The 13,280-nt window shown below is 47.0% G+C and overlaps 3 protein-coding genes across 4 annotated transcripts; 2 read left to right on the top strand and 1 right to left on the bottom strand.

The window, feature by feature from the left end:
* The first annotated feature begins 277 nt into the window (after positions 1-277).
* On the top strand, positions 278-2,639 carry LOC123190216 (uncharacterized). Its single transcript, XM_044602819.1, has 2 exons — positions 278-613; positions 2,253-2,639. Exons 1-2 carry the CDS (start codon positions 400-402, stop codon positions 2,396-2,398), a joined length of 360 nt encoding a protein of 119 aa, XP_044458754.1. The 5' UTR covers positions 278-399; the 3' UTR covers positions 2,399-2,639.
* A 955-nt stretch (positions 2,640-3,594) lies between these two features.
* On the top strand, positions 3,595-6,785 carry LOC123190215 (vacuolar-sorting receptor 7). 2 transcript variants are annotated; one of them, XM_044602818.1, is made up of 7 exons: positions 3,603-4,954; positions 5,054-5,137; positions 5,222-5,298; positions 5,427-5,658; positions 5,773-6,011; positions 6,129-6,250; positions 6,381-6,785. In XM_044602818.1, the coding sequence occupies exons 1-6, from the start codon at positions 3,775-3,777 to the stop codon at positions 6,240-6,242; spliced, it is 1,926 nt and encodes a 641-aa protein (XP_044458753.1). In that variant the 5' UTR covers positions 3,603-3,774; the 3' UTR covers positions 6,243-6,250; positions 6,381-6,785. The 2 variants fall into 2 exon arrangements, with proteins under 2 accessions (XP_044458752.1, XP_044458753.1); XM_044602817.1 differs by having other exon boundaries at positions 3,595-4,954; positions 5,427-6,011.
* LOC123190214 (multiple RNA-binding domain-containing protein 1) lies at positions 6,537-12,692 on the bottom strand. The gene is made up of 15 exons (XM_044602816.1): positions 12,325-12,692; positions 12,104-12,214; positions 11,630-11,744; positions 10,629-11,476; positions 10,391-10,522; positions 10,139-10,225; positions 9,927-10,050; positions 9,376-9,699; positions 9,123-9,187; positions 8,391-8,562; positions 8,108-8,212; positions 7,917-8,018; positions 7,622-7,795; positions 7,216-7,347; positions 6,537-7,130 (listed from the first exon to the last, which is right to left on the bottom strand). The coding sequence occupies exons 1-15, from the start codon at positions 12,690-12,692 to the stop codon at positions 6,966-6,968; spliced, it is 3,024 nt and encodes a 1,007-aa protein (XP_044458751.1). The 3' UTR covers positions 6,537-6,965.
* Positions 12,693-13,280: the final 588 nt, after the last annotated feature.

The following is a 13,280-nucleotide window of genomic DNA, read 5'->3' as shown; positions in this document are numbered from 1 at the left end:
CCTACGTTCGTGAAAGACTGCACATTTAGAGATTTACGCATTGAACAAGGCATAATTAATGCCCAAAAGTAGTAGACTTATGTGTGCATGCTACCATTGAGATAAAAAGATTAAATGAAGGCCATTGCATGCTGTAATGAAGGATAAAGCACGCGTACTTCCAATAGAAAGAAGGCCCTACAGCCTGGCAATTATATATGGGCTTAGCCCGAAGTTTAAACCCAGCACCTCCCAACAAAGCCCAGCCCAAGGAGAGACGGCAACCCGTTCCTACAAGAACCGAAACAAGGCCCGCTTTCGCCTCTTCCCTTTGCTTCGCCGACTCCCAAACCCTACCGAGCTCCTCCTCCCCCCATCCCCTCGTTGCGGCGGCGACAGAGAGGAGAGAGAGAGAGAGAGATGGCGAAGTCTCTGCGGTCCAAGCGGGAGAAGCGGCTGCGGACGCTCCGGCGGGAGATCGCGGAGCCCTTCTACGACAAGAAGGAGGCCGCCAAGCAGGCCGCGCAGGCCGCCGCCCTCGAGGCCCCCAAGCTCCCCGTCCGCGTGCACCCGATGTACGAGGAGTCCCTCGCCGCCGCCGCTGCCGCCGCCGCCAGCCGGGCCTCGGCCATGGGTGAGCCCCCTCTTTCCTTGCTGGATTACCGCGGGGTGTTCGGTGTTGCTGAGATCATTACTTCATTAGGCTTAAATAGTGGAGTACATGAGTAACTCGATTCGTCAGGTAGGAAGTACGGAAAATTAGCTCGTAGTGGGCTTTCTGCTGCCAACTTGCGGTGAATATTGTGAAGGTTTGGGTCATGCGCAGATTGTCTGTCAGTAGCTGCATCTACCAATTTCTTTTGTAGGGATGAACCGTGGAGTTTGTCTAAGTGACAATAGTAGTTGCTTAGTTTGGTCTTTTTCTTCTGAACAAGGTCGATAACGCCTAAGCGTTTTAATGTTTGGTTTGAACCGCCTTTGGAGTGTGCTACTAGGGATGAGAGTAGAGTTACCTGATTAATGCATGATTTGAAACGTTATATGAGCTGAAAATGATTTGCGATCAGTGCGTTTTATCAAGCCTTGACCTGCATGGGTCCTTTTAACTGAAGATTTTGCCCCCGGCTTGCATCTTAGCTGCTTATTGCTTATGTATTTGATTTGCTTTCTGGTGTCTGGATCGGGTTAGCAATAGAATTTTATTGTTTGTTTGAATTATGCCAGTTTTTGTCACATAGTGCTCACATAGCTTCATTGTGATGCTTCTGGGTGTAAATTCTAGAGTCAATATGCCATCGCTTGTATCTTTTCTTGGCAAACTGTTGGCTTCTGGATTGGATGCTTCAGTGTTACAGAAACAACTCCACTGTTACTGAACATGCCAGCCTATTAGGCCTTGTACAATGCTAGGTGCTTAGGGAGGTGCTTAGTAAAATAAACTGGGTTTTTCTGAAGCGCCAATGTCTATTTCTACAGGAGAGACTCCTACCTAGGCATCTCCCTTCTACAAATAAGCACTGGTGCTTAAAGAAAGACTGATTTATTGCTCTAAGCACCTCCCGTAAGCTTCTTGCATTGTACAAGGCCTTAGATTCTTTAATTTCAATTCCATGTCACCCTTCTGTATTTTTGTTGAGTCATGCCAGATAAACCGGGTTACCGACGTCTACCTTCGTGGAGTTTTGGTCCAGTCTCTGCGTCACTCGCGACGTATCGACTGTGGGGGGTGTTGAGATACTCATGGTCGCATGTACTTAGGCGACTATGATCTTCTTTTATTGTTTCCTAGTCTACGGATATCTCCCGATCCTTTCCTTGTATAGCGGATACGGTTGAGATATCCTTGTACTCTATATATATATGCTACGGCATACGATCAATGAACATAGTGTAGATTAGTGATATGTTCATTGATCGTATGCCATAGCATATATATGAAGTACAAGGGCAAGGATATCTCAACCGTATCCGCTATACAAGGAAAGGATCGGCAGATATCCGTAGACTAGGAAACAATAAAAGAAGATTCTAGCTGCCTAAGTACATGTGATCAGAGTATCTCAACACCCCCGCAGTCGATACGTCGAAGGTAGACGTCAGTAACCCAGTTTATCTGGCATGACAAATTGTTGGCTTCTGAGATTGGATGCTTCAGTGTTACAGAAACAATTCCATTGTTATTGGACATGCCAACCCTTTTAGGTTCTTTAATTTCAGTTCTACGTCACCCTTCTATGTTTTTGTTGAGTCATGTCCTCTCTTCATGTATACAGAGGTTGATGGAGGAAGCAAGAAGTCTGCATCCTTCCTGAAGCCAATGGGCACCATTAGCAAGAAGAAGGTACAGCTTCACTTGAAGATCAAGAAAGACAAGAGAAAAGCTAGGAAGAAGGGAAATTCTGGGAAGAAGAGTTATTAGGTGTGCGAGCTGCTCTGTTATGTATCATGCAATTTTGTTTCGTTAGTTTGAACAACGCATGTAACGGTAATTCTGCTTGTGCACCTAAGTGTTAACCATCCATTCTAGGGTGGCCAACAAATGTACTGGAATATCTCAACGAGCACTCGAGACGAAACTAGTGTCTGCCAAGTTCATCTGTTTGTACCCACTTGTCTGAACTTGAGCTCACCTGATTACGAGGTTATGCCATTGTGAACTACTGCCGACGTCCCAAAATATAAGATGTTTTGCAGTTCAACGTCCCAAAATATAAGATGTTATGCAGTTCAAATCGAAGTAAAAAATGTCTTATATTTTGAGATGGAGTATGTCATATCTTTGGAAGGGGCCTTACCATTCCGCTCCTGTTGCATAACTTATGTCGACCTGCCTGTATGCCATTTCTCCGGCGAGCTCGACTTCCAGCCTTGACACATGCCTGCTGTTCATATGAGCCCATGTTCCGTTAGGTAGCATATGGAAACCCTGATGCAGATCCCAGAATGCATCAAGCAGGCCAAAATACAAATTCAGTCACAATCATCTACTCATGTGCACAACAGATTGTGCTGGAAACAAAATAGCACCAGTTGTGTAACCCATTCGTGGCATTTCAAGAGCTCAGTTCATGGTTTTCTAACATGGCCTCTGATCTCTCATGTAAGCATCAATCAGTGGCCTTAAGCAGCCACCAGAATGCCATTTAATTATCATGGCTTGGGTAGTTGTGTTATTATTTGAATTAAACGGATCGAATCTGATGTGTAAAAATAGGGTTGAGTTGTTCTTGGCACGTCTGCCTGATGTATCCCACACGGCCAGTTGCCATGATTGCCCTCACCCGCTGACTGACCCCAACCTTGAGCTGGCTGGTTAGGGCATCTCCAATGTCAGTGTCACGACTCTCATGGATCAAATCAGCCAAAGAAAAAAATGGAGAATGGAATCGGTCAGGGCCTAATTATCACGTCACGGCGTGTTGCTGTGCGAAGCAAGCAATGTCACATCTCTAGCATAGTGCTCCTTTCAAAGGAAATAAAAAACTTTTAGCAGACTTGCAGCCGGTCAATGCAAAATTACAAAGTTGTCACATCATCTTGTACAGCGACATAACGTGGAAATTTTCAACCTTTGAACTTTTAGACTCCAATTTGCAGTCTACGGACCAATTCCCCTCCCCCAAAATGTTTTTATTCTCCTAGTACAATTTTGCTATGAAAAACTCGTAATCTGAAGTCTCCTCCCCGGCCAACCTCCATGTCGTCTCCACTACGTGGTCTCCCGTTTTAACCAACCCAGCCACGAAATTTTCTACAAGAACGCAGAGGAAGCAGAGCTAGACCGGACCGAGAGGCATGGCGATGGCGCTCCACGGGCACGGGAGGAGGGGCAGGCTCGCGGCGGCGCTGTGGCTCGTCGTGGTGGCCACGGCGAGCGTGGCGTCGGCGCGGTTCGTGGTGGAGAAGAACAGCATCAAGGTGCTGTCGCCGCACTCGCTACGGGGCCGCCACGAGGCCGCCATCGCCAACTACGGCGTCCCCGACTACGGCGGCACGCTGACCGGCGTGGTGCTGTACCCGGCGGACGCGGGGCAGGCCAACGGGTGCAAGCCGTTCGGGGCGACGGCGTTCAAGTCGCGGTCCGGCCGGCCCGTGGTGCTCCTGGTGGACCGCGGCGGCTGCTACTTCGCGCTCAAGACGTGGCACGCGCAGCAGGCGGGCGCGGCGGCGGTGCTGGTGGCCGATAGCGTGGAGGAGCCGCTGCTGACCATGGACACCCCGGAGGAGGAGACCCCCGACATGGCCTTCCTGGCCAACATCACCGCCCCCTCCGCGCTCGTCTCCAAGCCCTTCGGCGACGCGCTCCGCGCCGCCGCCTCCGACTCCGGCGGCGCCGAGGTGGTGGTCCGCCTCGACTGGCGCGAGTCGATGCCGAACCCGGACGCGCGGGTGGAGTACGAGTTCTGGACCAACAGCAACGACGAGTGCGGGCCGCGGTGCGACGAGCAGGCGGCGTTCGTGGCGGCGTTCCGGGGCCACGCGCAGCTGCTGGAGAAGGCCGGCGACGCGCTCTTCACGCCGCACTACATCACGTGGTTCTGCCCCGACGAGTACCGGGGCACGCGGCAGTGCGCGTCGCAGTGCATCAACCGCGGCCGCTACTGCGCGCCGGACCCGGAGGGGGACCTGGGCGCCGGCTACCGGGGCCGCGACGTGGTGCTGGAGAACCTCCGGCAGCTGTGCGTGCACCGGGTGGCCAACGCCCGCAACGCGTCGTGGGCGTGGTGGGACTTCGTGGCCGACTACCGCGTGCGGTGCTCCATGCGGGAGAAGAGGTACTCCCGCGGGTGCGCCGAGGAGGTGGTGGCGTCGCTGGGCCTGCCGGCGGAGCTGATCGACAAGTGCATGGGCGACCCCGACGCCGACGCCGACAACGACGTGCTCCGGACGGAGCAGGTCGTGCAGGTCGGGCAGGGGGATCGAGGCGACGTCACCATCCTGCCCACGCTGGTCATCAACAACGTGCAGTACCGGGGTACGAATGCGGTCGAGCTTGGTGGCTTCTCCTGATTTCATGGCGATTGCTGAATTTGTCTGAAAGAAACTGATCGTGGTTTCGTTTCTGTTTTTGCAGGGAAGCTGGAGAGCACGGCCGTCCTCAAGGCGATCTGCGCCGGTTTCAAGGAGACCACCGAGCCCCGTGTGTGCATGACACAAGGTTTATTACAACCTGATCGATCGATCGCTTCATTTCACTAGTGCTGCTTACTGGTGATAACGGATCTGTACGATCTGGTTGCAGACATGGAGACCGACGAGTGCCTGCACAACAACGGCGGCTGCTGGCGCGACGACAAGACCAACATCACCGCCTGCAAGGTACAGCATCCATCCTCCATTCCTTTTCTGAACAACATTCAGAAGGTTGCAGCGGCGTGTGTCCATCCGATATTCAGAACACTCCCACGGTAAAACTGACCGGTGCGCGCGTTGGCATGGCACTGCAGGACACGTACAGGGGGAGGGTGTGCGAGTGCCCGGCGGTGGACGGCGTGCAGTACGAGGGCAACGGGTACAAGGAGTGCAAGCCCGTCGGCCCCGGCCGGTGCGCCGCCAACAACGGCGGGTGCTGGAAGGAGACAAGGCACGGCAAGACCTTCTCCGCCTGCAAGGGCTCCGGGTCGCTCAGCGGCTGCGAGTGCCCGCCGGGGTTCAAGGGCGACGGCCTCACCTGCGAAGGTGCGTTCAACTCGCTCAGTCGTTCACCTTCCTTCCATTTGCAGTCTCTCTGTGGCCTGTGGGCTCTGGCTGTGGGTGGTAGGAGACTGATAATACTCCGAACCGCCATTGCAGACGTGGACGAGTGCAGCGAGAAGGTGGCGTGCACCTGCCCGGGCTGCTCCTGCAAGAACAACTGGGGCGGGTACCACTGCAGCTGCGGCGGCGGCGGCAACCAGGTGTACATCCAGGCCGAGGACACCTGCGTGGGGAAGAGCGCGGCGGCGATGGGGTGGATGGTGACGGCGCTGGTGCTGTCGTGCCTCGCCGGCGCCGGGCTCGCCGGGTTCGCCTTCTACAAGTACAGGCTCAGGGTAAGGACCAGAGTTCAGAGGCAACCTCCTCCGTCTCGAAATGAATGAATGACACGGCAAATACAAGCATTGGGTATTTCTTTGCTGACGATAAATAAAATGAAAAATCTGGTGCAGCGGTACATGGACTCGGAGGTGGCGGCGATCATGTCGCAGTACATGCCTCTGGAGAGCCAGAGCAGCAGCGGCGAGAACCGGCCGCTGAGGGAGGAGGCCGTGGAAGCAGCATAGATAGCCAGGTAATGAATGAATGGCACATCTAGTTTTGCCTGTTTTGGCATCCGAAATCTATCAAGGTAGTGAAATTCAGGTGTTGATTATTAGTGCTGTTTGCTTGATTTGATTAATTACTATTGCTCATACTTGCAGGCAGCTGTAAGATTTCAAGGTAGAATTCAAACAAATGGTGAATACCATGTGGCGCACATGAAAGAGGTTGCTTATAGCTTTACCTGACAGGACAGAGGCAGGAGCTCTTGCATTTTCCTACTTGTTGCCTTTGTAGACAACTGTGCCAGATAGATCTCGATACGGAAAACATAATACGGTTTGCACATAGCAGCTATGAATCTGCACATTGCTGTACAAAATTTGAGATAAAGATGTTCACTGCAGGCTGGACAAGAATAGCTGCTGCTGGTACAGATTTGTTATAGAGCTGAACAAGCAGAACACCAGGCCATTTTCTGATTTTGTGGCATCAATGTGTCTCGAACTGGATCATTTTGACTTCTTGTAAATGCCTTTTTTGGGCGCACTGTTTTCCATTTTCCACATACGAGCCGCTGCATTCTCCTTTTCCCCAGCACCAACACGACACGGCATGATAAAAACAAATGCTTGGACAACCCGAAAGAAACAAGAGAAGGTAGAAGAGGCTCGGCTTAGATGAGTGATGCTATCATATACTACATGGTCAAAAATTTGACGCCTGGTGTTACCTCCAGAACATTATCATTCTACTATCCTTGAGAACTTAACAGAGCCTTCGTCCACCAGACTAGTCTGTTTCCTCTTCTTGGACATCCGCTGGAAACCGCTCTGTTCGTCCACAAACTGAGCGGCGGTTCTTGCTCGCAATTCTTCGAGGGTCTCTCCCTCTTTGGCTCGCTCAATCACCTGAAAGTGAATGCAACAAAGTCAACATACTGCAGTTGGTTCGTCAAGCATAGGGGGTGTGATCTTGAATGAGAGAGGCTCATACCAGATGTCGGCCATAGAGATGGGTGCTTGCAAGGGCTTGAAGGGCGTTCTGTGCCTCTTGCTTCGTCACGAATTCGACAAACGCGAAACCTCTGTGACTTCCAAACTTCATGGGCAGCCTCAGGGTTTTGATCTGAAATTGTTTTCATCAACATAAACTCATCAGATTTCAGGAAGAATATAGCATTTTCATCCACCCAGAAGCCATGGACTCTTTATTGGGTCCATCTAAAAGTAAAATCCAATTATGTTTAAATACTTTCTTGTTGCGAGGAGTTGAATTTTTTTCTTCATGATGATATTATTATTGCAATTTTCAATGAAATTGAATCCAAATCCCTAGAGACTGTTCTTGGTCTTCATCTGGGTTTTCAAATAGATTTCGACAACAAAAGGAGGACATTCACCTGGCCAAATGGACTGAATAATTGCCTCAGGTCCTTTTCAGTTGCTTCAAACGCTACATTTCGCACAAGCAGTTTGGTTGAACTCTTGTCCTTCTCATTTTTCTTCGCAGTTTGACCATCCTTTCTCCCATGGCATAGTTGTAAGATCAGAGCATGCCCATCCAAGACCGTTCCCTATTAACACGCAGTTCATTTAGCATGCCGCATATCTATATGAGCACATTATGCTGTAAACAAAAACAAAAAAAATACAGAGGGGAGGAGAACCCTGACAGGCAGGTCAAATGGAGGATACCTGTAGATCCTTGCACACACTGGTTGCAGTTTCAACCGAATCAAACTCAGCGAAGCCAAATCCCATTGAAACATTCTTGCCTTTCTTAATATGTTTTTTCACCTAAATAGTGACTCGGAAAAACGATGGGTAAAGAATTAAGATAGTGGGACAACCAAGAATGCGTTTGATATTCATAAGCATGTCCATACCGTTGCACTTTTAAGGCTCCCGGTCTTCAATTTTGTACTGAAATGCTGCTTTAACGATTCATCTGTAGTCTTGAAATTCAAATTCTTGACAAATACAGATCGGGACTGCAACGAACAATGGTGCATTACTAAGATTGTAATAGCCCAAGTATAATCGGGGTAACCAAAAGAAAATAAATAACTGTTCTGTTCATAATCTGTACAATGGAGAAGGCTAAGTATAACAAATGCTCCTCATGAGTCATAAGAAACAAGAAAGCAAGAGTTAGAGAAAGCTGCAAACCTCCACTCTATCAGGATCAATCTCTTCAGCACTAACTCCTTCCTTTGTTTGATCTACAATAGCTTTTGTAATAATCCTCTCACCAGCGGTATTTGTTTCGTCTTCTTCCATGGTTGTTGAGGTAGGAGATAAAATATTGTCAGGTGCCCATTCCAAATACAGTGGAGTATCCCTACAATCCAAAAGCGAGATTATTATGAAATACAGAAGTGTAGATTTCTATAAACCAAGCTAAGAGCTATAGTTATAAAAATTGACAGAAATTTCAGAAGATACGATGGGTAACCAAAACTAAACAACACTAAAATGAAAGGATGCAGAGTAGCTTAAAATATCTCCATAGCAGAATTACAGCCTCTGGTATCTATATGAGTTTTTAAGAATATACTCCCTCCGTTCCTAAATATAAGTCTTTTTAGAGATTCCAATATGGACTACATATTGAGCAAAATGAGTGAATCTACACTCTAAAATATGTTTATATACATCCGTACATAGTTCGTATTGGAATCTCTAAAAAGACTTATATTTAGGATCGGAAGGAGTACAAACTAAAGAGAACCTTCCTAATTGAAGGTCAGACATACCATTCGTTGCATTACTTTACTTGAACAAAGAAAATTACATTATGGAACCCGATCCCGATTAAATAATTAATACAGAGTGCAAACTTTGTGAGCTGGAATATTTTTAATTAACAATGAATTAACTAGCACCACTGCAGAAACTTACTTGTATCGTGTGTATAGCAATTTTTTGAAAGCATGACGAGCCTCAGTTGCTTCAACGAAGACTACCTGAGACACCAAAAGAAATAACTCAGAAAAATACAAGAAGTGAAGAGGGGCGTTATCAGCTCAGGTGGCAAAGCAAACTCGCAATCCTAAGAGCGAATGATATACGCCCATAAATAGTTCCAAAAGGCAATGCCACAACCAGCATGACAACAAACAGTGAAACAACACAAGTAAAACGTAGAACATACCAAGGCGAATACTCTCGTCGGTGGGAGAATGATTTTATCCAAACTTCCATGTTTCTGAAACATCGCAGCGAGATCTTCTTCGGAAGAACTATATGGCAAGTTTTTTACCAATATCACATGGTTGCTTCGTTTCAACTTCTCGTTTCTTTTGGAAGTATGTTCTTCCAAGGCATCAACATTAACTCCAGACCTAGATAGATATTTTTTGGTCTCCGCAATGACATGTGTCTCACCAAGAGCAATACGAACAGCAAGGTCATCCGCTTCCCTATGAAGTAATTCGCTCTTACTTATACCATTCTTCCTTGCTATGTTTTCAACGACCTAAACACAAACGCAATTGCTTCAATCAGTTGACATGAAAGATAAGAGGATTGTTCAAAAAGGAACAGCGAGGAAATGTCTGACAACAATATCATGTGATTTGCAACAATATTTTCTCGACAGAAGTACATAAACGACAATTGCCTCAACAAAAGTACATAAACGACATGTTGAGTTGGCACAAACAAAAACCAGTACTCAATGTCAAGGCTAGAAGATAACCATACAGTATCTTGACGCATATAAAAGCTGTTCCATGCTCTTGTATCCCCGCCAATTTCAGAAGTTTTCTTTTGTTCCAACCTTCTCTCCTTGAGATTCATTTTCTCGTCAACAGCAAAATGACTAGACCTTGACAATTTAAGAGTAAATGAATAGCACATTATTTGCACAGCCAAACAATGAAAGGAAACAGCACAGAAGGAACTTCTTTTCTTACTCAAATGTCTTATTATTAAGTGGTTTAGCAGCCTTAACACGTAATAGTCGCCCCTGAAAACTTAAGTTGTCTAATTCATCAAGTGCCCTGCAAACCACATATCAAGTTGTCATGCATCATGCAAATATGCATGGAGGAAAGTAAGTCTGTACAGTGAAGGATTAAACAATCTCCTGTAAGTTGAACTGTCAAAAAAGAAATAAGCCTATCCTTCTGCATCGAAGATAACAAAGCTGCTAGCCAAATATTTACCTGACTGCTGAGTCTGGAAGGCTAAAAAGCACGTAACCTCTGCCTGTTGAGAGCTTAGTGGTTTTATCGACGACAATATGTGCCTGTTCAACATCGCCATACTGGCTGCATAGCTGAACCAGATCCTCTTCACTGAAACCACAAGCAACAATATCCTTGTAAGAAAAGGCAAACAGCTAAAATCTTGAATATACACATAAATGCTGATCTGAAGTAATGCCACCAAGTAAAAACATACGTAGTTGCATATGGAAGGTTGCAGATATATAAACGGCCAGTCTCCAGTGCCAGCTTCTTTTCATCAGTAGTTGAAGCGGCTTCAACATCTTCTGTTTCTTGATTGGCATGATTTTCATCTTTTTGTTGGCTGTCAATATGTTCACCGTCTTGGTTGTCAGAATCTTCCACTTCTTGCGTGTCACTACCTTCCATGGGCGCTTTCTTATCTTCATGATTTTTCTGGTTTAGATTACCCTTTTGATCCACCATCTGACCCTTTTCATTTGCCTCAAGCAATTCATCAGATGGTTCTTCATCATCAGTGTTGTTGCCCAACTCATCACCAGAATCTTCATCATCAGATTCGGAATCAGACCAGTCTTTTCTAATTTTACTCTTGAAGAAGTCCATATCTGTCATACTGTTGTCTCGTTTACTTTCAGTTTGAAGCTTCTCTGAAGCATTTTGTGAGGGCAAATCATTTGTTATTTTCTCCTCAAAATCATCGTCAGAAGATGAATCATTTTCAGACGATGAATCATTTTCACTCTTCTGCGACTTCTTGGATCCAGTAGCTACCGTGCTATCTTTGGCAGCATCATCAAGGGTACCCGTTGTATCATTTGCCCACATCTTTGCTTTAGATCGGGGTTGCATAACTTGAAGAAACTCTTGGAACTTGGGATCATTAGCTATAGTGCCTTTAGAAGCTCCCACATCAGCAGACTTTCCTTGGCTCTTGGAATTCTTCAGTGGTGCATTAACATCGCCACTGTTAGACTTGTCTTTAGCATTATATTCTGGCTTTTTCAAAGAATGGCGACTCCAAGGGCGAGGAGCATCAGGATCACCAATCTTCCGTGCAATCTGTCAGACACCAGAATATTTATAAGACATGTTTACTCACCCCCATCTCAACCCACCAAAGTATCATTCAATCGCCTACAAGCTACAGCAGTGCATCCAATACGTATACAAAAGAGAAAAAAAAGGCTGAATCCCATTTAGAAAGTAAAGTACCTCACAGGTGATCTTAGAAGTGTCAATGTATGTATTGTTGAAATAGTTGAGGGCCTCCGCTGCCTCTTCATTGGTTCTGAAACCAATAAATGCAAGATGCCTGCTCTTTCCGTCCCTATAAACACGCAAAGCGAATCAATTTACAAATAGTCTTCAGGCTACAAATGCAATTTCTTTACACCAGGCAGACAGCCACATGTGGTGTGGTTCAAGTCAGGTTTCACTGTGCCTGCCCATTACAGAGTGATGAGGTGCAATGGATGCCGGGCCAGGTTTGAAGATGCAGGAAACAAAGATACAAAAGTGAGATGTTGACTCTCTTGTCCAATTGAAGCTGCCATTTTCCCTACTAACTTTCCGGAGGAATATCATGTGTTCCGTAAAAGGGAACACAAATCTAGTCGTTCGATTCTAACCAGATAAACACATAATATGGTTGAATTCGCACATATGCAGCCCAGGCCAGGCGCTTACTTGGTTCGGATGACTTTGGCGTCGGTCACCTCGCCCTTCCGCGAGAACACCTCCCGCAGCCGCTTCTCGTCGGCGCCCTTGGGCAGATTCTTCACGCACAGCCGCGACGACCTGCGAGGCACTAGCTATGTCAAATCAAGCACCAGGCGGTAACACAGCAGCGAGACGACGGAGAGCAGCTCGGCCGGCTGCGCGGCAATCGCGAAAAGGCGGGAACTCACATGGCGTCCGCGGCGAGGTTCCCGTGCTGCTGCTGCGGCGGCGAAGGGGGCCGGGTGGTAGTAGGGTTTGGGGATGAGGCGGTAGGGCGAGTAGGTTTTGGCCTTTGGGGGCGGTGGGAGTCACCGGTTGAAGGTTTACTGGCAATGGCGGCCGGCGGCGGCGATAGGGCAGGGCAGGGAGTCTCACCGTGTCGGGCCAAGCCCTTGTGCGAGATGGAACTGGGCCGTATAGCCCCCTGGCAGGCCCGAACTGCGATGCACACGGTACCAACCCAAGTTCGTTGGGCCGTACTGCTGCTACGGCTCGAAGGGGTTGGCACTCGGGTAAAAACGGGGGTAATACGGCCACTCCTATTTAATGCGTACATTGTTTGGAACTCGGGAACATTTTTCTTGAATCGGCGAACAATATTTAAAATTTGGCAATTTTTTTTAAAATAGTAAATATTTATTATTTATGAAAAACATTATTTGAGTTCATGAATATTTTTTGAATCAGCGTACATTTTTTGAATTTTTCAAAAACAATTGAATATTTTTAAAATTTTATAAAAACTATGAATTTTTTAAACAATTCGTGAACATTTTTAAAATTGTAATTTTTTTAATAGACAATTTTTTCGGAATCACAAACAGTTTTTGAATCCATGAGCATTTATCATTTCCTCATTATTTTTCAAATCATGAGCATTTATTGAATGCACGGACATTTTTTGCACAATTCACAACTTTTTTGAAATCCTAAATTATTTTTAAAAAGAAAAAACTTACAACAGAAAAAAGAAAAAAAATCAAGGGGCTTCCCGTCCCACACATGGGCCGGCTCATGAGGGCGCGCAGGGGGAGGGGGGTGCGGGCTTCACTGGTTTCCCACACGTAGGTCGCCATATAGGAGGTCCCGAGTATATGCAGTCTTTTAAATTAGTCATGAATTTAGGAGCTCGAATACCGAGGCT

Source organism: Triticum aestivum, chromosome 2A (genome assembly GCF_018294505.1).
Source record: "Triticum aestivum cultivar Chinese Spring chromosome 2A, IWGSC CS RefSeq v2.1, whole genome shotgun sequence".
Taxonomy (NCBI): Eukaryota; Viridiplantae; Streptophyta; class Magnoliopsida; order Poales; family Poaceae; genus Triticum; species Triticum aestivum.
The sequence above is the reverse complement of the archived record's forward strand: the minus strand, read 5'-3'. Positions and strand labels throughout refer to the sequence as shown.